The sequence below is a fragment of the Cervus elaphus genome, chromosome 18, assembly GCF_910594005.1.
Source record: "Cervus elaphus chromosome 18, mCerEla1.1, whole genome shotgun sequence".
Taxonomy (NCBI): Eukaryota; Metazoa; Chordata; class Mammalia; order Artiodactyla; family Cervidae; genus Cervus; species Cervus elaphus.
Window position 1 is genome coordinate 100,779,059 of NC_057832.1, and position 26,589 is coordinate 100,805,647.

At 42.2% G+C, this 26,589-nt stretch overlaps 1 protein-coding gene across 1 annotated transcript; it reads right to left on the minus strand.

The window, feature by feature from the left end:
• Positions 1–24,596: 24,596 nt before the first annotated feature.
• On the minus strand, positions 24,597–26,153 carry KLF14 (Kruppel like factor 14). The gene has a single exon (XM_043873116.1). It carries the CDS (start codon positions 26,024–26,026, stop codon positions 25,043–25,045), a length of 984 nt encoding a protein of 327 aa, XP_043729051.1. The 5' UTR covers positions 26,027–26,153; the 3' UTR covers positions 24,597–25,042.
• Positions 26,154–26,589: the final 436 nt, after the last annotated feature.

Sequence of the window (26,589 nt, forward strand, 5' to 3'; positions counted from 1 at the left end):
AAGGTCATTTAAATCAAATGGTATGGTTTCTTGACTCTCAACCTACTAGATTATCACAAATAAATGTCCCAGCTTTCCTTCAGGTAGACCTCTCTGTATGACTTTATCTTTCTGGGTTTTCCTTTTTCCCTTAGCTTTTGGGTCTAGGTGTGGTAATGGCACTAGGGTACTGTGCTATTCTTTGTGCTACATGCTGCCTAAGCATTTGTAAATAACCCTCATTACCTCCTTGAAATACCTTAATTTGCATGTACCCTTTGTTCCTACTGGGACCCTGAGTGGTAGAGAATGAGTGAAAGAACAGCTCAGAATGAACCCAGAGTGTTCAGTTCAGTTCAGTCGCTCAGTCATGTCCGACTCTGTGACTCCATGGACTGCAGCACACCAGGCTTCCCTATCCATCACCAACTCCCGGAGCTTGCTCAAACACACATCCATTGAGTCAGTGATGCCATCCAACCATCTCATCCTCTGTTGTCCCCTTCTCCTCCCACCTTCATCTTTCCCAGCATCAGGGTCTTTTCGAATGAGTCAGTTCTTTGCATCAGGTGGCCAAAGTATGGGAGCTTCAGCATCAGACTTTCCAGTGAATATTCAGGACTGATTTCCTTTAGAATGGACTGATTGGATTTCCTTGCAGTCCAAGGGACTCTCAAGAGTCTTCTCCAGCACCACAGTTCAAAAGCATGAATTCTTCAGCGCTCAGCTTTCTTTCTAGTCCAACTCTCACATCCATACATGACTACTGGAAAAACCATAGCTTTGACTAGACGGACCTTTGTTGGCAAAGTAATGTCTCTGCTTTTTAATAAGCTGTCTAGTTTGCTCATAACTTTTCTTCCAAGAAGCATCTTTTAATTTCATGGGTGCAGTCACCATCTGCAGTGATTTTGGAGCCCCCAAAATAAAGTCTGTCACTGTTTCCGTTGTTTCCCCATCTATTTGCCATAAGTGATGGAACCAGATGCCATGATCTTAGTTTTCTGAATGTTGAGTTTTAAGCCAACTTTTTCACTCTTCTCTTTCACTTTCATCAAGAGGCTCTTTCGTTCTTCTTTGCTTTCTGCCATAAGTGTGGTATCATCTGCATATCTGAGGTTATTGATATTTCCCCTGGAAATCTTGATTCCAGCTTGTGCTTCACCCAGTCCAGAATTTTTAATGATGTACTCTGCATATAAGTTAAATAAGCAGGGTGACAATATACAGCCTTGATGTACTCCTTTCCCGATTTGGAATCAGTTTGTTGTTTCATGTCCAGTTCTAACTGTTGCTTCTTGACCTGCATACAGATTTCTCTGGAGGCACGTCAGGTGGTCTGGAATTCTCACCTCTTTAAGAATTTTCCACAGTTTGTTGTGATCCACACAGTCAAAGGCTTTGGCATAGTCAACAAAAGACTCTTACTGCAGAGAAGCCTGAATTATCAGATAGATAAAATGACTTCCTATAGATATCAATCAGTTTCTTTCCAGCTCATGAAAAGAGTGAAATAGTGGCAGATTTCAAGTTTTTACACAGACTCGATAACTCGATTGCTTTTTTCTTTTCAGGTTATCAACCTGTGAACAGTAATGATCCCTGAAACTTCACACTCAGGGGAGTGGTGGTGAATGAGTTACACTGAATTCCTTCAGTCATGGAAGGGACTTCTCTTTCCCTGTATCAAAATAATCACTTATTTTGGATAGGAATTTGTTTTCCATGCCTGCCCTTTCTCTCCCATTAGCATCATTTTTGGACTTAGTGTTGATTTGCTAACACAATATTTTGTATCACTTTGTTTTGGACCAAGAAATTCACTCTTTCATAAAAGTAATAGAGCAAAAGGTTGATTATGCCCCTGGGATCTCCTGGTTTTACCATCATCATAAGTCAATGGGTGGAAAGGCTTTTGGAGATTCATTTTTGGTGTCAGCAGGGAGAACTTATACAACTGGGTGCACTTATAAGATTGGGATGCTTGTCAGGGCATATATTCAGAACCAGGACTATATATGGAGCTGTTTCTCCCAAACTCAGAATACATGGATCAGGCTAAATATTGGAGTAGGATTCTCATATCACTTACAAGGTTTTTATTTCCCTTCTCCACTGCTTTGGGCTTTGCTTGCTTAAAGCTCCTAATACTAAAGGTCTCAGAATGGTCCCATTGAATTAGAAACGGAGGCTACCTCTTGACCATCTGGGGCTCTTCATTTCACTGGGAAAATAGATTAAAAGGAAGGTTATAATGTTGGTTACTGTGCCTGATCCTTGATAAGATTGCTGCTGAAATAAGAGGGCAAATATGAATGAAGAGTATGGTAGAATCTAGGGGTCATAGGAGAGGGAGGATGTAGTGTCTGAATGTTTAATGGAGCTGTCTTAGAGAAAAACCCCAACTGTTGGGTATAGAATTAATTTTCTTCCTAGCAGGTGCTATAATCACTTTTCAGAAACTTCCTTTCCTATTGATTCCCAGCTATTCATTTTTAGAACAGTCATTTCCAGTTCTTATGACTCCTTGCTGTTCATTTCATAACTTCAACCTTCTATGTGATTTTAAGGTTTCCTCTAAACCCCTTATTCACCGTAGTTTCTAATGGCTTAGATTGGAGGGAGGTGTGATTCTCATCCCTCTCTCCCTGACACGTGTCCTTCTGATGATGGAGTGGGGAAGAAGGATAACAAAGGTGGGTTGCCCACAAAGAAGTTGTTTATGTCTCTCTTTGGCTGACTGTCTGTGGCTACACTATGGCCAAGGCTGCAGTTTCAACAGGCTCCACTGAGAGATTTGTTCTCAAGCTCTCCCCTTGGCTACCTTCCAACTGGAGTCCTTCCATCACATTCATTTTATACGTGTGCATCTTTGTCTCACTGAAAAGTGTAGCATCCAATCTCATTCACCCTCTGCAGCTAACTCTTGGGCCCACAGGCATTTGGGGGATTCAGGTGCTGTTCTTTCTAGGAATTGAAAATTTGGTGAGGGAGTAGTCCTGGATTTCTCTTTTCCTTGTTAACCCTTTCATACCATCTCTCCTCCATTTTTCCCTCCTGATCTCAAAAAATAGGGCTGGATCCTTGCCAGTCCTTTGGCTAAGAAGACATTCACCTGTGCTATCAATTGCCAGCCTCCCTTATAGGACACTGGTAGGTATCCTCAGGAAAATCACTCTGCAAGGAATTACTATGTTTCTTTTTTGGTCAGGAGACAGTCTCCTAAATTAGTTGAAACTTGTGTTGGTTTATAAGGAAAACAAAGCAATCTCTTTTCTAAATCAAGGTCAAGACTGGGACCAGATAGGAAGGTGCTGCTCCTTGATAAGCCTAAGTTGGACACTCTTGGCTCCTGTCAACTGACATCCAGTTCAGTGCTGTTCTGACATTCTGGGCTTTGACTCTATTGCTAAGTTTCCTGCTTTTTGGTTTTTAGAAGGCTGGACCATCTGATATCCTCAACTGTATACCTCAGGGGAATAGGCTCAAGTCTAGAAAACAACCCAGGAAGGCATTTTAGCATCTGGCGCTGTTTTATGTCAATTCTCAAGGTGATGTGCTATGCTGGGAAAAAAATTATTTCACCAAGTCCCAACATATTATCCTGCTTAAATAAGCACCTGAAAGGAAACAGAAGGTAATTTCTCTTCTTTCCTGAGTGGTTCCACTGTTGGGGAGGTTGTTTATGTCCTGGCAGAAATGACTGATTTCTCTGTCTTCTATACTAAACATTTAAACTGAACACCTGGAACTGACTTCTCCACAATGATATGTTTCACCCTAAATGAGATGGAATGCCAGCAACCAGACTGTTGGAACTGAAGCATCATTTGCCTGACTATCCAGTATCTAACTCAAAGGTGACTTTCTCAGGTCCCTCTCTGAGCCTTCTAATATTTCTTGGGTTTACTGATTTAGAGTCTCAGCCCCGTAAGTAGGATCATGGCTGGGTATCTGTCACACGACCCTTCACAGCCTGTCCCCAGAGTATTTACAAATGTCTGAGGGTGTTCAATTACTGGATAAGTCTGTTCTGATCTGATGGAAGTTCCTTAATAAGGGTTCTGCTATCATTATTATTCTTTTATTTAATTTTGAGGATTTCCCATTATACTTGGGGATACTGATGGTTTAGAGGTTATTGGCATAACTTGCCTCTGTTAGAGTTTACATTTGATTACTATCAAATAATCTGGAACAAATGTATGTGTGTATAAACTATATATATATATATATATATATTATATGCACACATACACAGAAAGAGAGATGAACGAAGCAAATGTGGTTAAAGGTTAACATTTAGATGATCACTGTGAAGGGTATATGGCAATTTTATGTATTGTTACTGCAACTTCTTTGTCTAAAATTATGTCAATGTAAAATGTATACACATAGCTGATTCACCTCATTGTACAGCAGAAACTAACACTACTTGTAAAGCAACCATATCTCAATTAAAAATAAAACATAAAAAAGTTAAAAAATTTGCAAACATATATGCAAGGCATGATTAAGAAACTTAAGAAATATATCCGATAATGTTAGCAGCTGTTACTGCTAAAGTGTGGGATTACAAGAAAGTTTTGTTTTCTCTTTCCAGTTTATCTATGTTCCTAAATGTTCTACAATGTAAATGTATTGCTCTTGCTCTATAATAAGGGCAAAAGAGCATTAAAATCATAAACTGGTAAAAGGTAATGCTTCTCAAAGTTGATTTCATTGGCCACACTAATCACATGATAGTTACTGCCCTTTTTGAGGAACGTAATGTAGACACAGAGTTCCGTAATGTGTAGTTGAGATATCCCGTGTTGACTGGATAGATATTTTGTTCTATCCTCGAAACAAGTTAAAAAGGAAAAAGAATCACTGACCTTCCTCTATCTTCTGATATCCCTCATTTACTCTACCTTTCTCTGTTCTTCTTCATCCTCAGATGTCTGACCCAGTCAAAATACCCTCTTGTTCTCTGGCTTCCAGTTGGGTTTGGCCAAGTTTGAGGAAGTAGGAAGAGATTCCATGGGAGGGAGGAAAGTGAGATCTGGATAATTTTTTCTTGGTTTCCCCCTGGCAGGCTTGCTACAGGCTGGCTTCTCCCCTTAACAGAAAAACATTGCACCTGTCAGGTAACCCTCTACACAGCTCTGTCTCTCTCTTACTTCAGGTCTGGTAATCTGCTCCTAAGCCCCACCTGTGGCTCCTTCAAGAGTGGTGGTGTTTTAGTCGCTAAGTCGTGTCTGACTCTTGCGATACCATGGACTGTAGCCCACCAGGCTCCTCTGTCAATGGGATTCTCCAGGCAAGAAAACTGGAGTGGGTTGCCATTTCCTTCTCCAGCCTTCAAGAGTAGGAATGGTAATTGTACCTCAGGTAACTAGTTGCAGGATACTTGGTTCACCTCTATAACAACGTTGAAGATAGCAACTTTAATAAATGTCCTTCTATGACCAAACTGAATGTGCCATACGTTTCTTACTGGGACCCCAAAAGACATGGCAATATCTGGTGCCTTGTGGCTTTAAAGGAAAATTCATCAGCTATGCTTGATAGCCTTCAGTAGAGGTCATTTTCCTACAACTCAGCTCTTTGATTCTCTCAAATAGCATCTTAAAAGATTGGCCACAGATGACTCATAGAATTGTTGCATGGGTCTTTAGCTTGACTCAGATATAACATCTACCACAATTATTTGTTGCCATTGATATAGCCCATGCTTTTCTTTAGACCTCTATCCACTCCAACCAGCAGCATTCCCTTCACTTGTGATGTTCAGTGACACACTCTCAGCATATTTAACTATGGTTCCATTAATTCTCTTGACTTGTATTACTCTGTGGCGTGGCAAGACCATTTTCTTAGTGTTCACTCCTCCCTATGAATTTTTTGACAGGATTTCATCAATGATGTCCTTATCTATAGTCCGTTTTGAGATATATGCACATATCCAAGCTCCAAAGCCATCTTAAAGAAAAAGAAATGCAAGAAGTCACAATGATTGTCTGAGAAACAGCTGAGAAAGAAGAGAAGCAAAAGGCAAAGGAGAAAGAGAAAGATACACCCAACTAAATGCAGAGTTCCAAAGAATAGCAAAGAAAGATAAGAAAGTCTTCTTAAATGAACAATGCAAAGAAATAGAGGAAAACAATAGAATGGGAAAGACCAGAGATCTTTTCAAAATAATTGGAGATACCAAGGGAATATTTCATGCAAAGATGGGCACAATAAAGGATGGAAACAGTATGGACATAACAGAAGCAGAAGAGATTAAGAGAAGGTGGCAGGAATACACAGAAGAATTATACAAAAAAGGTTTTTTTTTTTTTTTTTACAAAAAAAAAAAAAAAAAAGGTTTTAATGACCTGGATAACCATGATGGTGTGGTCACTCACCCAGAGTGGGATTTCTTGGAGTGTCAAGCCAAGTGGGCCTTAGGAAGCATTACTGCAAATAAAGCTAGTGGAGGTGAAAGAATTCCAACTGAGCTATTTCAAATCCTAAAAGATGATGCTATTAAAGTACTGTAATCAACATGTCAGCAAATTTGGAAACCTCAGCAATGGCCAGAGGATTGGAAAAGGCCAGTTTTCATTCTAATCCCAAAGAAGGGCAATGCCAAAGGATGTTCAAACTACCATAGAATTGCATCATTTCACATTCTAGCAAAGTAATGTTCAAAATCCTTCAAGCTAGGCTTCAACAGCACGTGAGCTGAGAACTTCAAGACGTACAGGTTGGACTTAGAAACGGCAAAGGAACCAGAGATCAAATTGCCAACATCCGTTAGATTGTAGAGAAAGCAATGGAATTCCAGAAAAACATCTACTTCTGTTCATTGGGGGCTTCCATCGTGGCTCAGCAATAAAGAATCTGCCTGCAATGCAGGAGACCTGGGTTCAATCCCTAGGTCAGAAGATCCCCTGGAGGAGGGCATGGAAACCCACTCTAGTATTCTTGCCTAGAGAATCCCATGGACAGAGGAGCCTGGCAGGCTGCAGTCCAAAGGGTCGCACAGTCGGACATGACTGAAGCGACTTAGCAGCAGCAGCAGCTGCTTCACTGACTATGCTAAAACCTTTGACTGCATGGATCACAACAAACTGTGGAAAATTCTTAAAGAGATGGGGACACCAGACCACTTTACTTTCCTCCTGAGAAATCTCTATGCAGGTGAAGAAGCAACAGTTAGAACCAGACATGGAAAAATGGACTGGTTCAAAATTGGAAAGGAGTATAACAAGGCTGCATATCATCACTCTGCTTATTTAACTTATGTGTAGAGAACATCATGCAAAACGCTGGGCTGGATGACTCACAAGCTGGAATCAGGATTGCTGGGAGAAATAACAACCTCAGATATGCAGATAATATCACTCTCATGGCAGAAAGTGAAGAGGAACTAAAGAGCCTCTTGATGAAGGTGAAAGAGATAGTGAAAAAGCTGGCTTAAAACTCAACATTAAAAAAACTAAGATCATGACATCTGGTCCCATCACTTCACAGCAAATAGGAGACAAGATGGAAACAGTAGCAGATTTTATTTTCTTGGGCTCCAAAAGCATTGTGGACAGTGACTTTAAATTAAAAGAAGCTTGCTCCTTGGAAGAAAAGCTATGACAAACCTAGACAATGTGTAAAAAGTAGAGACACCACTTTGCCAACAAAGATCCGTATACTCAAAGCTATGATTTTTCCAGTAGTTATGTACAGATATGAGAGTTGGATGTAAAGAAGGCAGAGTGCCAAAGAACTGATGCGTTTGAACTGCGGTGCCGGAGAAGACTCCTGAGAGTCCCTTGGACTGCCAGGAGATCAAACCAGGCCATCCTAAAGGAAATCAGTCCAAATATTCATTGGAAGGACTGATACTGAAGCTGAAGATTCAATACTTTTGCTGGCCACCAGATGCCAAGAGGTGACTCATTGGAAAAGACCCTGATGCTGGGAAAGATGGAGGGCAGGAAGAAAAGGGGGAGACAGAGGATGAGATGGCTGATGGCATCAATGAACATAAGTTTGAGCAAACTCCGGGAGATAGTGAAGGACAGGGAAGCCTGGCGTGATGTGGTCCATGGGGGCTGCCAAGAGTCAGACCCGACTTAGTGACTAAACAACAACGGGGTCTAGAATGTCAGTGCCTGAATTCTGAGTATTAAAAGTCTGTTGTTACATATTTTACCCTGAAGGTGTCTTTTTCCAAGAAGGAGACTCAGTATCTTGTCAACTTGTCTAGTGACCTGCGTCTTATTCCAATTTATGTATAGAGTCACCTATCAGTCTTTTACCTCGGGCTCTCTTGAATGGAAAACCCAAGAAGCAGGAAGGGTTCAAATCAGTACACAGGGGAGGACTGTCATTCTGGCCTTGAGGTCTCTGTTACTCTAACTGGAGTGACTGTTACTTTTTCTTGAGGCTTCCTTGTTGGATGATGTGCCTCCAAGAACTCTAGCAGAATGTGGAATCTTGAAAAAGAGTCTCTGAACTTCTAGACATACACATTGCCACCGCCAGTTCCTATTAAAACCCTGGAGACCCTCAATTTTTGGAGGTCTTGTGAGCTAAACAAGACCAACATAAAAAAAAAAAAAAACCCTGGAGAAAAGCAACTTTTGGTTCTTATTAAACTGAATTTGATATTCTGGGCAATATAAGGAAGGTGACCTACCATTCCCTGCCTTATATGTCTACCTAAGTTTTAAGAGTGGATCCTAAGACTCTTTAATCCTAGACCTGAAACACCCACCCATAATAGCTAATGGTGAAACAACACCACAGGGAGGGGCTAGGGAAGAATTTTATATCACAGGAGAATACCACTGTGACATTGTCTATGACTCCAAACCCGTTAAGCTGCTGGTTGTCTGAGAAAAGTGTTTTGTATTAGCTATGCAAATACCTGTGAGGATGGGAAGGTAGGTCTATTAATATTTTCTAGGACTCCAGAACAAGAAATACCTCTCTCCCGTAGGAACTACATCAGGATAGGCCAGACACTGAGCACAATCACGGTGGTCCTCTGAATGGGACTGAATACATGTTCAGGGCCTCCTGGACAATAATGCAAGACTTCCTATTGCAAAAACATTAATATATTTGGTTGGTCAAAAAGTTCATTCAGGTTTTTCCGTACCATCTTATGGAAAAGCCTGAGTAAACTTCTTGGCTAACCCAATAATAGCTAATGGCCAACATGTCACAAAAATGGACTAGAAGACCCCATCTATCTCAGTCATTCTAGTTATAGAGGAGATCAAAATGCCCCCGTCAGCCTTAAAAATGGTGCTGAGATAAAAAATTATGAGATATTAGCAATCTAAGGGAAAAGGTATGTATGATTTGAAATTAAGAATTTAACACCTCGTAACTTTACGTGGATCCTTTTCTTTTGCTGTCCAACCTGAAAATTCATCAGAGAAGCAAATGCCTTATCACGGATTTTGTACCAGTAATTGAGTAATTAAAGGGTCACTATAATGTGGATCATGCCTTACTAGGGAAGAGATCTGAATACCCAACCACTTCACAGATGACATATTCATGTTCCTAGCTAAAATCAGTCCCTCTACTTGTGCACTAAATCCCACTGCCTTTGCCTCCTCAAGGATATCACTCTGGCAATTCTCCCCAACCTCTGTCTTACATTAGCAATTTTTCATTCCTTCTTGGATCATTTTTATTAGCATATAAATGACTGGGTTCCCCCTCCCCCATCTTTAAAAAAAATCACTTCTCTTGAGCTCATTTTTCCCTACCAACTTCCACTCCATTTCTTTGCTCCCAGTTACAGAAAAATGTCTCAAGTAGTGCCCTGTACTCATGGTCTCCAGGTTCTTTCCTCCTGTTCTTGTCTAAATCCATGGAAATCTGGCATTGACTCATACCACTCTATAATGACTGCTCTTATCAAGATCACCAATGACTGCTGAATGGTGAGAGCCAATGTCCAGCTCCCCAGTCTTCATTCTACTTGACTTAGCACAATCGTCTGATAAAGTCGACCACTCCCTTTCTGGACACTTTCTTTATTAGGCTTCATGCTTTTTATTAGAACATCATGCTGTTGACTTTTTTCCTACTCACTGGTCACACCTTCTCAGCTCCTTTTCTGGTTCCTCCCCAAGTCCCTCAGTTCTTCACGTAGGTTGTCCCAGGAATCACTCTTAGCCTTTCTTCTCTTCTCCCTCTACACTCACTCTCATTGATCTGATTCAGACTATGAGCTTAAAATATGCTATTAACTCCCAAGTTTTTAACCTCCAGTCCAAGACCTTTCTCCCAAACTCCAGACTTCTTTCATTGCTTATGCACAATTTCCACTGTTTGTATAACATACAACTCAAACTCAACTTGTCCAAAACTGAACACTTGTTCTTCCCCTACACATGTGCCTCAACTTGTTGTTATTGTTCAGTTGCTAACTTGTATCCAACTTTTTGTGACCCCATGGGATATAGCACACCAGGCTCCTCTGTCCTCCACTATCTCCTGGAGTTTGCTCAAATTCATGCCCACTGAGTTGGTGATGCTATCTAACCATCTCATCCTCTGCCACCCACTTCTCCTGCTCTCATTCAGAGTCTTTTCCAACAAGTCGAATCTTCACATCAGGTAGCCAAATTATTGGAGCTTCAGCATCAGTCCTTTCAATGAATATTCAGGGTTGATTTCCTTTAGGATTGACTGGTTTAATCTCCTTGTTGTCCAAGGGTCTCTCAAGAGTCTTCTCCAGTACCACTATTCAAAGGCATCAATTCTTTGGCACTCAGACTTCTTTATGGTCCAATTCTCACATCTGTACATGACTAATGGAAAAACCACAGCTTTGACTATATGGACCTTTGTTGGCAAAGGGATGTCTCTGTTTTTTAATACACTGTCTAGGTTTGTCACAGCTTTCCTTCCAGGGAGCGAGTGTCATTTAATATCATGGCTGCAGTCACAGTCCTCAGTGATTTTGGAACCCAAGAAAATAAAATCTGTCAATGTTTCTATTTTTTCCCCTTCTTTTTGCCATAAAGTGACTGGATGCCATGATCTTAGTTTTTTGAATGTTGAGTTTTAAGCCAGCTTTTTCACTCTCCTCTTTCAGTTTAACCAAGAGACTCTTTAGTTTCTCTTCACTTTCTGCCATTTGAGTGGTATTATCTGCATGACTAAGGTTGTCGATATTTCTCCCTGCAATCTTGATTCCAGCTTTGATTCATCCAGCCCGGCATTTTGCATGATGTAATAAGCATGGTGATAATATACAGCCTTGATGAACTCGTTTCCCAATTCTGAACCAGTCAGTTGTTCCATGTCCAGTTCTACCTGTTGCTTCTTGACCTGCATATAGGTTTCTCAGGAGATTAAAGTGTTTGGGTATTCTGATATCTTTAGGAATTTTCCACAGTTTATTGTGATCCACACAGTCAAAGGCTTTGGTGTAGTCAATGAAGCAGAAGTAGATGTTTTTCTGGAACTCCTCTGCTTTCTCTGTTTCTCTGCCAATGGATGTTGGCAATTTGATCTCTGGTTCCTCTGCCTTTTCTATATCCACCTTGCACATCTGGAAGTTCTCTGTTCAAATATTTTTGAAGCTTAGTTTGAAGGATTTTGTGCATTGGATTTTGTGAAGGGTTTGTGCTAGCAATCACAAGATTGCTAGCATGTGAAATGAGTGAAACTGTGTGGTAGTTTGAGCATTGCCCTTCTTTGGGATCGGAATGTAAACTGACTTTTACCAGTCCTGTGGTGACTCCTGAGGTTTCCAAATTTACTGGCATATTGAGTGCAGCACTTTAACACCATCATCTTTTAGAATTTGAAATAGCTCAGCTGGATTTCTGTCACCTCTACTAGCTTTGTTCATAGTAATGCTTCCTAAGGCCCACTTGACTTCACACTCCAGGAAGTCCTGATCTGGGTGAGTGACCACACCATCAAGGTTATCTGGTTCATTAAGACTTTTTTTTTGGTACAGTTCTTCTGTGATTTCTTGACACCTCTTCTTAATCTCTTCTTCTGTTAGGTCCTTACCATTTCTGTCCTTAATTGTGCCCATCTTTGCATGAAATGTTCCCTTGGTATCTCTAATTTTCTCAAAGAGCTCTCTAATCTTTCCCATTCTATTGTTGTCCTCTATTTCTTTGCATTGTTCACTTAAGAAGACTTTCTTACCTTCCCTTGCTGTTCTCTGGAACTCTGCATTCAGTTGGGTATATCTTTCCCTTTCTTCCTTGCCTTCTGCTTCTCTTCTTTCCTCAGTTATCTGTAAGGCCTCCTCAGACTAGCACTTTGCTTTCTTGCATTTCTTTTTCTTGGAAATGGTTTTGGTCACTGTCTCTTGTACAGTGTTATGAACCTCCATCCTTAGTTCTTCAGGCACTGTCTACCAGATCTAACCCCTTGAATCTATTCATAACCGGTACTTTATAATCATAAGGAATTTGATTTAGGTCATACCTTAATGACCTAGCAGTTTTCTCTACTTTCTTCAACTTAAGCCTGAATTTTGCAATACAGAACTCATGATCTGAGCCACAATCAGCTTCAGGTCTTGCTTATATTGACTGTATGAAGCTTCTCCATCTTTGGTTCCAAAGAGCATAATCAATCTGATTTCAGTATTGACCATCTGGTGATATCTATGTGTACAGTTGTCTCTTGGGTTGTTGCAAAAGGGTGTTTGCTATGACCAGCATGTTTTCTTGACAAAACTCTGTCAGCCTTTGCTCTGCTTCATTTTGTACTCCAAGGACAAACTTGCCTGTAATTCTGGTTATCTGTTGACTTCCTACTTTTGTATTCCAGTCCCCTATGATGAAAAGAACATTTTTTTTTTTTTTTTTGGTGTTAGTTCTAGAAGGTTTTGTAGGTCTTCATAGAACTGGTCAACTTCAGCTTCTTTGGCATCAGTGGTTGGAGCATAGACTTGGATTACTCTGGTACTGAACGGTTTGTCTTAGAAATGAACCAAGTTCATTCTGTCATTTTTGAGATTACACCCAAGTACTGCACTTCAGACTCTTGTTGATTATGAGGGCTACTCCATTTCTTCTAAGGGATTCTTACCTACAGTAGTAGATATAAAGGTCATCTGAGTTAAATTTACCCATTCCCATTATTTTAGTTCACTGATTCCTCAGATGTTGATGTTCAATCTTGTCATCTCCTGCTTGACCACATCCAATTTACCTTGATTCATGGACCTGACATTCCAGGTTCCTATGCAACATTGTTCCTTATAGCATCTGTCTTTACTTTCAGCACCAGGTATATCTACAACTGAGTGTAGTTTCTGCTTTGTCCCAGTTGCTTCATTCTTTCTGGAACTATTAGTAATTGCCCTCCATTCTTCCCTAGTAGCATACTGGACACTTTCTGACCTGGGGGATTCAGCTTTCAGTGTCATATCTTTATGCCATTTCATAATGTCTATGGGGTTCTTCAATTAAGAGCACTGAAGTGGGTTGCCATTTCCTTTTCCAGCCCCTACTTCTAGACTTCCTCAACTTAATTGATGACAACTCCATCCTCCCAGCTGCTCAGGCCTACGCACTTTGAATCATTCTGACTCTCATTCTCTCACTCACTATAACCAATCTTTAGTAAAGTCTATTGGTTTTTCCTCCAAAATGTATTAGAATCTGATCACTTCTCACCACCTCCTCTACTATCACTCTGGTCCAAGCCATCGTCATCTAGACTAATGAGACTGCCTCCTGACATATCACCTTATTTAAGTCCCTTTAACATAACAGTCTTCCTGGTGGTTTCCCTGGTGGCTCAGATGGTAAAGAACCTGCCTACAGTGTGGAAGACCTGGGTTCGATCCCTGGGTTGGGAAGATCCCCTGGAGGAGGGCATGGCAACCTACTCCAGTATTCTTGCCTGGAGAATCTCCATGGACAGAGGAGCCTGGAGGGCTACAGGGTTGCAATGAGTCAGATATGACTGAGCTACTGAGCACCTGGAGAATCTCCATGGACAGAGGAGCCTGGAGGGCTACAGGGTTGCAATGAGTCAGACATGACTGAGCTACTAAGCACAGCACAGCAGAATAGAATGATCTTCAACATAAGGCAGATCATATCATGCTTCTGCTCAAGGTCCTCAATAACTCAACATTTTATCCAGAGAAAAGGCCAAATTGTAGGCTATAAGACCCATATGATATGGCATCTCCTCTTCCTTCTAATCGAAATTCTCCAGCCACCCTGGTTTCCTTTCTCTCTCTTGATCTCATCCTCTATGGTTGTTTGTATAACTGTCCCCTCTGCCTGAACAATTTCTTGCCAGATAGTTCCTGGCTAATTCTTTCGCCTCCTTCAAGTCTTTGCTCATATTTTAATGTACAATGAAGCCTATCCAGATCACCCTGTTTATAATCTCAGTCTAACCTGTATTCCCACCCAGCACTCCTGATCCCACTTAGCCTACTGTACTTTTTATTAACTTATTTTCTTTTATTACTTAAAATACTACATACTTATTGCTTCCTTTTTTCTATTTGGCCACACCACACAGCACATGGGATCTTAGTTCCTCCATCAGGGATCGAACCCACACCCCCTGCATTGGAAGCACAGAGTCTTAACCACTGGACCACCAGAGAAATCCCTATGTTCTATATCCCTTCCTCTAAAATATGAGCGCATAAGGGCAGGAATCTGTTTTAGTCACTTTGTATCCTAAGGGCCTATAACAGTACTTGACACATTCTAAGTGCTCAATAAATATTTGTTGACATGTATGTCCCAGTCCATGAAAGCCTGGTTCTTTTAGGTAAAAGCCACACACAGCCCCAGAAGGAAAGCCTCTGGCATTGTCTTCTGGGGCTGCTAGATGCATTCTAGTCTATTGCTGACCCCTGCTGGAACCCACTGAGCAAGTTGCTATCCTACCCTTGACTGCAGGAATGGGCCCAAAATTTCATGGGTGACAGGACATTGCTGATATTTTTTTCTGCCGTCTACTGTGTTGTACACATACATTTAGAGCAGTAATAACTATAATCTTTCCTTTCCCTTGGACTTATCCTGATTCTAGGGGTCTGCAAGATAGACTTAAAGTTTGCTTTTGTTTTATTTATATTTGATGTTTGTTCTTTAGTAAGGACTCCATTAGTTGGGGATGGGGAGGCTGCTCTTAGTTCTACCTTCAGAACTAGTAACTTAATCCTTTTTTTCTTTCTCTTTTTTTGGCTGTGCCTTGGGGCTTGTGGGATCTTAGTTCCCCAACCAGAGACTGAACCCAGGTCCTTGGCTGTGTAAGCACAGAGCCCTAACCAGTGAACTGCTAGGGAATTCTAATAACTAATAACTTTGTCTTTAACCAGACTAAAAATTGGTGGGAGGGAGATATGCTTTTCTTCCACGTGACCATTACCTTTGTAACCAAAGGCATCCAATTTGCCTCAAAAAAAAAAAAAGATAATTATAGTAGGAATGCAAAGGTAAATAATGACTCTAGACCAGCTTTTGAAGCCTATAACTAAATACTAATCTTGAAAGCTTTGTTGGGAAAGTAAAAGAAGCTCCAAATTTCAGACATTCTTAAATACTGAGCAAAGCATGAAGCCTGGACAAAAAGTCTTACTATAAATCAGTAGGCAAAGTAAACTTGGAGAATGACATTAAGAAGTTGTCACCTACTGAGGGGGAAATGCAGTGTTCTTCCAGCCAAAAGAACCTAGGCTAAGCGGAAGGTTAGTGGGGTTGAGACAAAACTTACCTGGTACTTAGATCCCTGAGAAGGAACCCATCAACCCCCTCATTACTTGGGTATTGGCCCCAAAAAAGGAAGGAGGACATGGCATCAGGAACTTAAATAAGATGAGGTAGAATCTGGACTTCTGGGCTAGCCCTTCACTTCCACTGCAAGTTCAGTGTGGTGCAATGGGAACGTGGTGTTGTCAAGAAGTAATTCTCCAATGGCTGAGATATCTAAACAGATGAACCTGTACCCGTTTCCTATTCCCTTGGTGTGATATGGTGTGACATTTTTCATGTCTTGGCAAGAGGGTGCCAAAATGCTGAGAGAACTCAACACCCAGAAGTCTTCAATTGGGATGAGAAAGTTACATTCAACAGAGACCTCATAAATAAATGCTATAGCAGGACCACTAGCTCCAGCAGAGAAATGAGAAATGGGTCAAGCTCTGAATCATCAAGAGTTTTTGTAAAAAATAAAATGAGAGGGACAATGAGTATTCCAGAGAAAGAGAAAGGAAGGAAGACCTGGAAAGGGAGAGAGATTTTCCTGAGGGAGTTTAGATTGGGCTCAGTTTCTATGTGATTTAACTTTTGTTGGCACTCCCACCCTCACGTGCCTACTTCTGCAATGAGCTTAGAAAATGGGAATGAGTCTCCGAGTTTCGGGAAAAGGATGAGCAAAGAAACCCCTGTTCAAATCCTAGAATAGACATTAGCACTCCTGAGCTGACATCTCTAACATTAATATATGGGCAAAAAGGATGTTGATTCCTTTAGATTCTTGAAGTACTATACGTTCGCAGTATAAAATGATCTATTTTTGCCCCACTAATGCTTTATACTTTGAATTTTATTTTGACTCTGGTATTAATCTTGTCATACCTGCTTGCTTTTATTAACATTTGCCTGGTGTATCCTATCCTACCTTACCATCTGCTTTTGTTTTTCAATCAATAGCATTTTCCCCCTCCTTTAAAATATTTTTCAATTTTTAAAAAATGCATGCAAGCAATACATGGAGACATTCACATTTTAAAAGAGCAAAAACATTACATTATTGTCTCTCAATCCTGGTTCTTTCTTTAATTGTTGGCTACTATCCTTTGACCACTTTTTTTTGGTCTGTACATCTTAAATTGTGGATTCTTTATATTTTCTGGATATGAATCCTGTTCCTGTTAATTTTCTTTCAGAGTGTAGCATGCTGTTTAATTTTCATTCTGTTTTCACAAGAAGGCAGAGTGCTAAAGAATTGATGCTTTCAAACTACGGTGCTGTGAGAGTCCCTTGGACAGCAAGGGGATCAATCCAGTGAATCCTAAAGGAAAGCAACTCTGAATACTCATTGAAGGACTGATGCTGAAGCTAAAGTTCCAATACTTTGGCTACCTGTTGTAAACAGCCAACACACTGGAAAAGACCCTGATGCTTGGAAAGAATGAAGGCAGAAGAGGGTGACAGAGAGTGAGATGGTTGGATGGTATCAGCGACTCAATGGACATGAACTTGGGCAAACTCTGGGAAATGGTGAGGGACAGGGAGGCCTGACATGCTGCAGTCCATGGAGTTGCAAAGAGTTGGACACAACTTGGCAACTGAACAACATGTTTTCAGATGTAAATCATTTTAGAATTTGGATGCAGTCAAACTTGTCATTTCCTCCTTTAAATTTTTGTTTTTAAAATTTTTGTATCCTAAACTAGAAGGTCTTTAACCCAATGATGATATCTTCAAGTTTTTAAATAAATTTTATGGCTTAAAAATATTTAGATCTTTACCATCTAACATCTGGGATTTATTTTTCTGAAAGATTTGGGACAGAATGTAATGTTATGTTTTACTTTGTTGTTTTATTTTCTCATGAATAGCCAGTTGTCTCAATGAAATTTATTGACTAGTTTGTCCTTTCCACACTGATGTGAAGTAATACATCTGCCATATGCCAAATTCTATAGTCACAATGAGTTCTTTATTGGGGGGTGGGCTGAGTTCTTTATTCAGCCCACTGATTTGTCTATTCCTGCACTATACCACACTGTTTTAATGACCACAGCTTTGTAACATGTTGATATTTGATAAATCAACTCTCCCTCTCACCTCCCATGTTATTCTGTAATATTTCCTTGAAAAAGTTTCATGAAAAATCTATTGGGGGTTTTGACTGAAATTGCATTAAATATATAAATTTTAGAAAAGGGCAGACACCTTTATATTATTGAATTTTAGGAACATTATCCCTATTTAGTCATATTTTCTTTTATATCATTCAGTAGAAGTTGTACAGTCTTGTCTATAAAAGATTTTTTATGTTATTCATTGCTACTGCATATGGAATAATCACTTAGTTTGTCATATTTTCTGATTAATGATTGCTGACATATAGAAAAATCAATGATTTTCTCTTTTGTTCCATTAATGTAGTAAATTATATCAATGTTGTTATTGTCATTTAGTCACTAAGTCATGTCTGACTCTTTTGTGGCCCCATGAACTGTAGCCCACCAGGCTCCTCTGTCCATGGGATTTCCCAGCAAGAATACTGAAATGGGTGGCCATTTCCTTCTCTAGGGCATCTTCCTGACCCAGGGATTGAACCCATGTCTGTTGTGTCTACTGCATTGGCAGGCAGATTCTTTACCACTGAGCCACCTGGGAAGCCCTAAAATTAGTTTATATAAATTATATCAATAGAGCTCAATTAGTGAATTCATCTTGCATTTCTGAGATAAATTTAACATTATCATGTTGCATTATTATTTTCACTGCTGCTGAAATACAGTTTATATTTTATTTGGAATTTTTACATAATCTTTACAAATCAAAAGTGGTGTACTTTTTCCCCTCATCTTTTATATATCTTGTTTTGGCATCAAGGTCAGCTTAACTATATAACATGAAATAAACTGGATAACTTTCTCTTCCTACGATTTAAAATGATTTATGAAATATGGAAGTTATCTGTTTCTTGAAGGTTTAGAGAACTAGCCTATATAACCACCTGGACCAAGTGCCTTTTTTGGAAATAAATCTTTTTTTGGAAATAAATCTATTTTGGTTTCAGATTTTCTACATTTTCTTCAACTCTTTTGAAATTTTATATTTTCCTGTAAAATGATCCATATATTTTCAACTCTATTGATATAAAGTTATTTGTATTATAACTTAAAAATCTGCTCATACATTATAATTTTATATCCCTTGTTATACCTGATAATTTTTTATGCCTTCTTGCCTCTTTCTTAATCATATTTGCCAAATAAATGTTTTTATTAGGCTCTTAAAAACAGAGTTTTGGACAACTCTACTCATCTTTTTTTTCTTGTTTCACTAATTTCTGCTTTTATCTATTGCAGTGTTTTTTCAACTTTTTTTCATTATTAGTCCTCTAGGGAACTTTTTGGACCTTTTCCCCCTTAATCACTACTTTTTTCATACCCCCAATATTAAACCACACATAGAGTATATGTGTGTTTCTATAGTATAGTCTTGTGAAAAGCCATAATCACTGAAATATCTAATATTTTTTTCAGTCCTCAAGAACTAATTATTTCCTAAGTGGCAATATTTTCCCTATTGAGAATGCATACCCATTGTAATGTTTTTTTCTATTTTCTTTGGGCTTATTTTCCTTTTCTTATGGAATTACTTCCATTTTTTTAAAATAAGAAATTTAAGGCTATAAGCTGTACTTTTCCCCCCAGTGCTGTTTGCTTACATTACTGAAGTTTTGCTATTTTGTATTTTTGGTTTCCATTCAGATCTAAATTTTTGTAATTGCCACTTTTACCTGAGTTATATAGAGGTTTGCTTTTACATTTCCCAATATGTGGATTTGGGGTTAGGTTGTTATAGTATTTTTATGTGACTGCCTATCTGAAGTTTGTTGAGACATGCTATCTTACCATATGGTCAACTAAAATTCCTGCAATCTTTCAAAGCTTGATGTTTTCTGTAGACTTTTTGTGGATACTTTTTATCAATTTAAAAATTATTTTTGTTACTAGTTTGCTAAGGTGTTTTTACTTTTTATTTAAAAATTTTTATTTTTAAATTGTAGTTGATTAACAGTATTGTGTTAATTACTGCTACATAGCATGCTAAGGTGTTTTTAAATTAAATTACAAATTGGTGTTGAGTTTTTTGTTTTTATCTTTTTTGACAGTGCCTTGTGGCATGTGGGATCTTTCCTACCCAGGGATCCAACCCACGCCCCCTACATTGAAAGCACAGGGTCTTAACTACTGAACCACCAGGGAAATCCTGGTATTGAGTTTAAACAAGTATTTACTTTGGAACCAGAGATGATTTTGATTTTTCCTTCTTAATTTCTGTTAATTTGATTAACTACTTTAATACATTTCATGTGTCTCATCTACCCTATGCTCTCCCTTAGAGGCCTAACTCTGTACATTCTCTATACAGAGAATGGAGAATGTACACATTTGTGATCCTATTTAAAATGGTAATATCACTAAGACTAAGCTAAAAATGTTGAAGATACACCTATATTTTCTGTAAGCTTCTAATATACCTATCTTAGTGTTAATGGGATAATTTCCTATTGCTTCCTCTGCAGATTCAGGTAGGTACCTCTCAGTATTTCCCTGGATCTGCGATCCCTAGTGGAAGTGCACATTTCTGTTTCCTCTCTGAGAACTTGCTTCCATTCTTCTGTTGTATCTCTTTGGGCTCCAATTACCTCCTCTACTTTGGTAATGAGTAAATTACCACCCTCTTTTATAGTCTCATCTTAAGATCATTTGGGTCTTTGCCATTTTTATTTTCCAGTTTGTATTATCAATGTTTCTGTGTCCTTTAAGAACACAACATTTGTTTTAAAGAAATCCTTTTCTTCCTCCAGATCAATTGGTCTCTCTTCCTTTATTCACTTTTCACCCTCCCTGGGCTCCCTTGACTTCCAGGTCTGCACATACACTTGAAGTCAGTGTAGTTCCTACTTGATTTCCTAAATAGACCTGCTTCCTAGGGAGAGAAGAATCCAGGCACAACCCTTTTTAATACTCTTCCTGGCCTTTGAAATTACAATAGCATTGCTTCTCTTTACCTTAAATCCCCATATAACAAACATTTGCATTTCTTTTTACATTTCTGATTAAAATCCACCATTCCTCTGTGACTGAACAAACAACTTGAGTCCTTGAAATTCCCATCAGGGCTCATATGGTCAACACATGAGGCACCAACTTGGGACATAAATGGAAGGTGACTCTTAATACCCATATGACTTAAAGAACTTTACCCCTTCCAGAAGTCTCTCCATAGACCCTATAAAAGGATGCAATGCAAATCAAGATTAGCCCAAATTGGGTGAAACTATTCTAATGCCACCTGTTAATCCCCAGTAAAATTGAAGGGCTAGACTTTCCCAAGTTTGTTTGAGGTACACAAGGAACTTCTGCCATGAAGTTTCCTAAATTCCTCATCTGGAATTCTGGCAGAGAATAAAAGGCAGCACAGATTTTCCTATTCAATAGTGCCTTTCCCTTCTGCAGCAAGCCTATTCTTGTGAATATCTATGTGAAGCCTCAACTGTATCTATGTGAATCAAGATCAGTCACAGTGACCTGTACAGACTACTTTTGCAAAGCCCTACATCTAGTACCTCTAAAAAAATAACGACTTGCCTGTGGACACTAGCTACCATAAGCTGCTAGGACTTGAAAAGGTCAAAGAACTAAAAGGCCCCAAATCACTATAGCACTAAAGTCTGTGCCCTGGCAAACCAGATGTTCCATCCCCATCTTATTTGGGTCCCCTAATTCCAGTCAGACTGCCTATTTCTCACGACTTAGTAGACAATGCATATTTGCATGTGTTAGGGCTCAAGGAGAACAATTAATTGCATTCATTTCCTTTCTAAGTTCTCAACCAACTAGGTAATAGATACAATAATCAGACCAATGAAGATCAAAATATCAGTATTTTGTTGAGAAGGCTGTACCTATAACCAAATTGGGCTTTCCAAAGCCACCCCTCCACTACCTTTCACACCCTTCCTGATTCCTCTATTGGGATTACTCACCCAAAGAATATACAAAAGAAACACTTACCTGGTGAGTTGCAAGGGGGCATGGCTGTTCCAAAAGTGGAGACAGAGAGAAGTACTCTTCAGACTTGCCTCTGCAAGGCAGGCCTGGGCCTCAGCAGGTGTGCTTACCATATGAAAGCTGGGATTTGAGTGGTGTGGGTACAGATAGCAGGCAAAGAAGTACAAGAGGCAGGCCTAGCCCACAGAAGGTATGCTTACCATATGAAAGCTGAGTGGTGCTGGTACATATAGCAAGCAAAGAGGTTCAAAAAAGAGAAGAGAGCTTAGAGTGAGTGTGTGTGTGTGTGTGTGTTCATGATGACCCTCTTCTCTATGTCTCAATCAGAGAATACAATCTTCCTTTGGAGACAAGTGAGTAAGAGGTGCAGACAGGGGCCAAGAGTGAATTCCAATACAACTGTCTACTTGGAGGAGAATAGGAAAATAAGGACAAATAAAGATTCCTGTCCCCATAGGTGGGACAAAGCCTGTACTCTTCATTCCCTTCCAGCAGGGACAGGGGATCCCATTCCCTCATGCCCAAGGGCTGACGTGGAATTCACTCCCAGCCCCCAACCTATATATCAGGAAGAATTTGATAAATAGATTCAATGTTACTAGGTCATTCCTATATCAAAACTCAGGATGGTGGGAGTAGGGTAGCGGCCAGAGGTTCAGATTGACCCCACCGAACTCCAGACATATTCACTTGCTAAGGTCCATCTGACTAGCAAAAAGAAGCAAAAGAAACACTAATAAAACTAGGAAGGCCCTTTCAAGGCATTTCACTAATATGTCCTCAAGAGCTCTCCGGCTGCTGGAGTGAAAAGGGTAAAACAATACCCAAGGCCAAGAAAGACCAGCCTACAAATACTGTCCCCGTTATCTGTCTCCCTTCCCACCACCCCAAGTCCTTGAAGAAGTCAGTGAAAGACACGCCGCGTTTAGACTGTCAGAGGCCAATCCCAGACAAAAGTCCCCAAGGTACAAGAACTCAAATAAGGACACTACTGGGGAGATTGAAAAGCAAACATTATTTATCAGATGGTGATAGGAAACATCACGCTTTCTTGAGCCCAATTCCAGAATGGTCAGTGGGAGTTTCTCTCACATTAACTTCATTTGTCCGCCTACCCAATGGCAGCTCTTCTACTGAAGGGGACAAAGGAGAAATCATAGTCCTCAAGAGGGCCTCAGAGTGCCCTTCTTATCAAGTCCCAGCTGAGGAGACAAAACCAGCAAACGAAGGACTTCCCACCACCAAAACCCGCTTTCACGACTCGGGGCCTCCTCTTCCCACATGTAACTCAAGGAGAACTCCACTCACCCTGCTTAGTCCTCAACAGGGAAACATTGTACTTCTTTATACCCTTTGGGTCCTTCCTAAATATCTTTCCTTCACTTAGTGTAGTGAGCACTTAGTAGAGTCCCCGCATTCATATCACTTGCTCTCTCAAGGAAGCTAGAGTGTCCAGGACTAGAAACTGGCATTGAACAGTAATCTACCAGATTAAAAGATAAAGGCATTCCCACTTTAAGTCCATATTGTATGGAAGGAGGGAATGTACTCAACCTGCTTAGAAAACGGCTTTCGGGTTAAACACAACAGGCAAAGGGTTCAGCGGGAACTGGACAGCTGAAGGAACATAGAAGTGACAGTGAATAGGGAAGGAGGGGATCTTGGTGGCAGTAAGGAAGAGTGGTGCCCTTTGACTAAGAGCCCAGATGGGGTAACTAAGCATGATGGAAAGAGTCATATAGAAGGCCAAATAACTAAATTTTAGTTATGACTTTTGCCAGCAACTCAGCATGTGACTTTGAGCTTATCTAGCCTTCATCTGCAAAATAGGGGAAAGCAGTCTGTTTAACTAGATGCCTCTTATGGTCCTTTGATAATATGGCATCCTTCACAAGTGTGATTGATGGACTATTACAAGATATTCAGGAGGGGGCCAAAGGGGACTTTACCAGAGCAGGAAATGCCTTTCAGCCTCATCTCTAATGAAAGGGTCACATTCACACATACATAAGCAGAGTGGCCGACAATTTCATCATAGCAGCAGAAACACAGAGAAAAATACATACTGGTGAAGCTCAATTCCTGCACTAAGGGAGCAACACGGAGGGGCTCCAAGGTCAGGGGAGAAGGGTCCTTCCATACGACAATAACTTTCACCTTTCTGTCCCTTCCCCAAATCCAGAGCAGCTTGCTTTTTGAAAGAAGCCACTCCCACTTCACTTCCCTAAAACCACCAACTCACCTGTTGCAGAAACAAAAATGCACAGATCCCAAGGGAAATAACCCACTAGCTAGCTAGAAATGAACAGAACCTACCACACCTAAGGTTACTTGGGAGTGGCAGCTGGGACCAAAAGCCCTTATTTCCCTGAACATTAACAATGACTCTGAAAGGTCTTCATTTGGACCTGTCCCAACCACAGTCACTTGGGTTTGCCCTCTTGGTGAAGTGGGAACTCACCTGGACCACTGTTTTATTTCTGGTGCATTTATGATTGTTTCCAAATTTTCAGACCAATCTCATTGTGAGTGAGCCAGGAAGTTACCTCCCCAAGTAGGACTCCAAATGACAGGAAAACCTAGGACAACGACGCAAGTGCAGGGTTTCAGCCCTTGCAACAGGACCTGCAAACAGACGCATGCCACTCCCCAGACACCAAGAAGCATCTCCCAGCCATCCATCCACATGGATTCTTACATGGCCTCTCCTAGCAGAGGTAGCTGGGGCAATTGGGGTGCGGAGGACATCGACCTCCTATCAACCTGGGATCCCTGTTTAAAAGATACTAAAAATACATTAGTAAACATCACTGTTTACAGAAATAGAAATCATTTCTGTTTCCAAAGGCCTCTCACCATCCCAGTCCTGGACATTCCCAAGACTGCCACCCCTGACACCCTCTCCAAGGTCCGCCCTGGTGGGTGGGTAAGACACCAGAGTCTTTTGAGACTGAGAGCTCCTCAGGCACCTGAGAATTCCAGTTTCACATCTCTGGTTCCCATGGAAGGGAGAATCTTCAAGACTCTGGAGAGAACGGGGGTTCATCCCTTCTTATCAGTTCCAGGGGGCTGTCTTGAGGCAATCCCCCCCTTTTGGATGATATACGTGTTGTAACAAATCCTGCTATTTTCGGGCCCCCAGTCCCTCCCCAGAGTCCAACATGCCTGCCTGGACCCTCCCACCCCCATCCCCCAGAGCGGAGAAGCCAGTCTGTGCCTTGGTATAATCACTCAGGGAAAGAGGGATGGGCAGAGAAAAAGCAAGGACAGTGGCCTGGGGTATCGTCCTTGAGGGAACGACTAACAGCAGTGACTGTCAGACAAGCAGGTGGTGAAGCTGGGCACCTGCCCGGGGACGGAGCCGGAGCTGTCCACCAGGTTGGCGGGTTGCGGGTCGACGCGCGGGGTGCGACGGCGCCCCCGGTACTCGATCATGTCAGGATGATAGGATGGGTGGCGGCGGGCGTGCTTGGTCAGGTGGTCGCTCCGAGAGAACTGCTTGGGGCAGAGTGGGCAGGAGAAGCGTTTCTCGCCCGTGTGCGTCCTGTAGTGGCGGGCCAGCTCGTCGGAGCGCGTAAACTTCTTGTCGCAGTCGAGCCAGTCGCAGGAGAACGGGCGCTCACCCGTGTGGGTGCGCTGGTGGGACTTCAGATGTGATGACTTGTAATAGGCTTTGTTGCAGCCCGGGAAGGGGCAGCGATGGCGCTTGGCAGCAGGTGTTACTGGCCTCCGACGGGGGCCTGGACCCGTGGCGGGGGCGGGGCCGGCCCCAGGGGCCACGCCAGACGCCGCGCCAGGGTGGGCAGGCGCTCCCGGGACGGCTGGCGCGCCAGGGACCTCGAGCGCGTCGGAGGAGTGCATGGGTCCCGAGACCTCGGCTGCGCAGGAGGCCGGGGCTGGCTGGGAGCCCAGGGTCGGGCCGGAGCACGGGGTCGGGTCGGAGGAGCCGGACGAAGCGCGCAGAACTTCCCCGGAGTACTCTGCGAAGCCCCCATCAGAGCCGCCGCGCAAGTCAGCCAAGACGCTTGCAGCCAGCAGGTGGGGCGCGGCGCCGCCCGCGCCGGGGCTAGGGGCGGGGACCTGGGGGAGCGGGGGGACCGACGCGGGCCCCGGTGGCCCCGGACCCGGCAGAGCGGACTCCGGCGGCGCCGCACCCACCTCCGAGCTGGCCGCTCCGCCCGCGCCCTCGGGGTCCGGCGGGCGGCGGTGAACCACAGCACCCGCGGACATGGACACCAAGCACTCGGCGGCGAAGTAGTCCAGGCACGCCACGGCAGCCGACATGCTGGCAGCGCCGGGCCGCCGGCGCGCGCCGTCCGAGCGCGGCCGGCCGCGGGCGAGAGAGTTCTCGGGAGCGTCCGTCCCCGCTGCCTCGGAGCGAGAAGCAGGAGGCCCGGTGCGCGCCGCCCGCCACCCGCAGCCGCCGCCGCCGCTGCCGCCGCCGCCGCCGCCGCCGCAGCAGCAGCCGCCGCGGCCGCCCGCGCGGAGCCCGCCCCGCCTGACGCGCCCCTGACGCACCGGAGCCCGCGGGGGCGGCGGGACCCGCCCCGGCCGGCAGGACACCCCTCGGAACGCGCGGCCCACCGGGGCTAAGTCATTCCTAACAGCCTAAGAAATTATCTTGTCTTCGCATTCTTGCCTCTGCCGGCGAGCCAGGTAATTTTAATAAAGAGAAAACTCCCCGATCGTAACTTCTGGGCAGCCTGCCGGCTTCGCCCCCCCTTCGCCCGCTGGTCCTCCGCCAGCTGGGTGTCCGGCGGAGTCCGCGAAACTTTTTTTTTTAAGGGAAAAAAATGCTTGTACCTGACATGTCTTTCGATTCATAATTACGATTGTTAGTAAAGCGG

Excerpts from the sequence above, each read along its gene's own strand:
- KLF14 (XM_043873116.1), bottom strand. The coding sequence starts at position 26,026 with ATGTCGGCTGCCGTGGCGTGCCTGGACTACTTCGCCGCCGAGTGCTTG.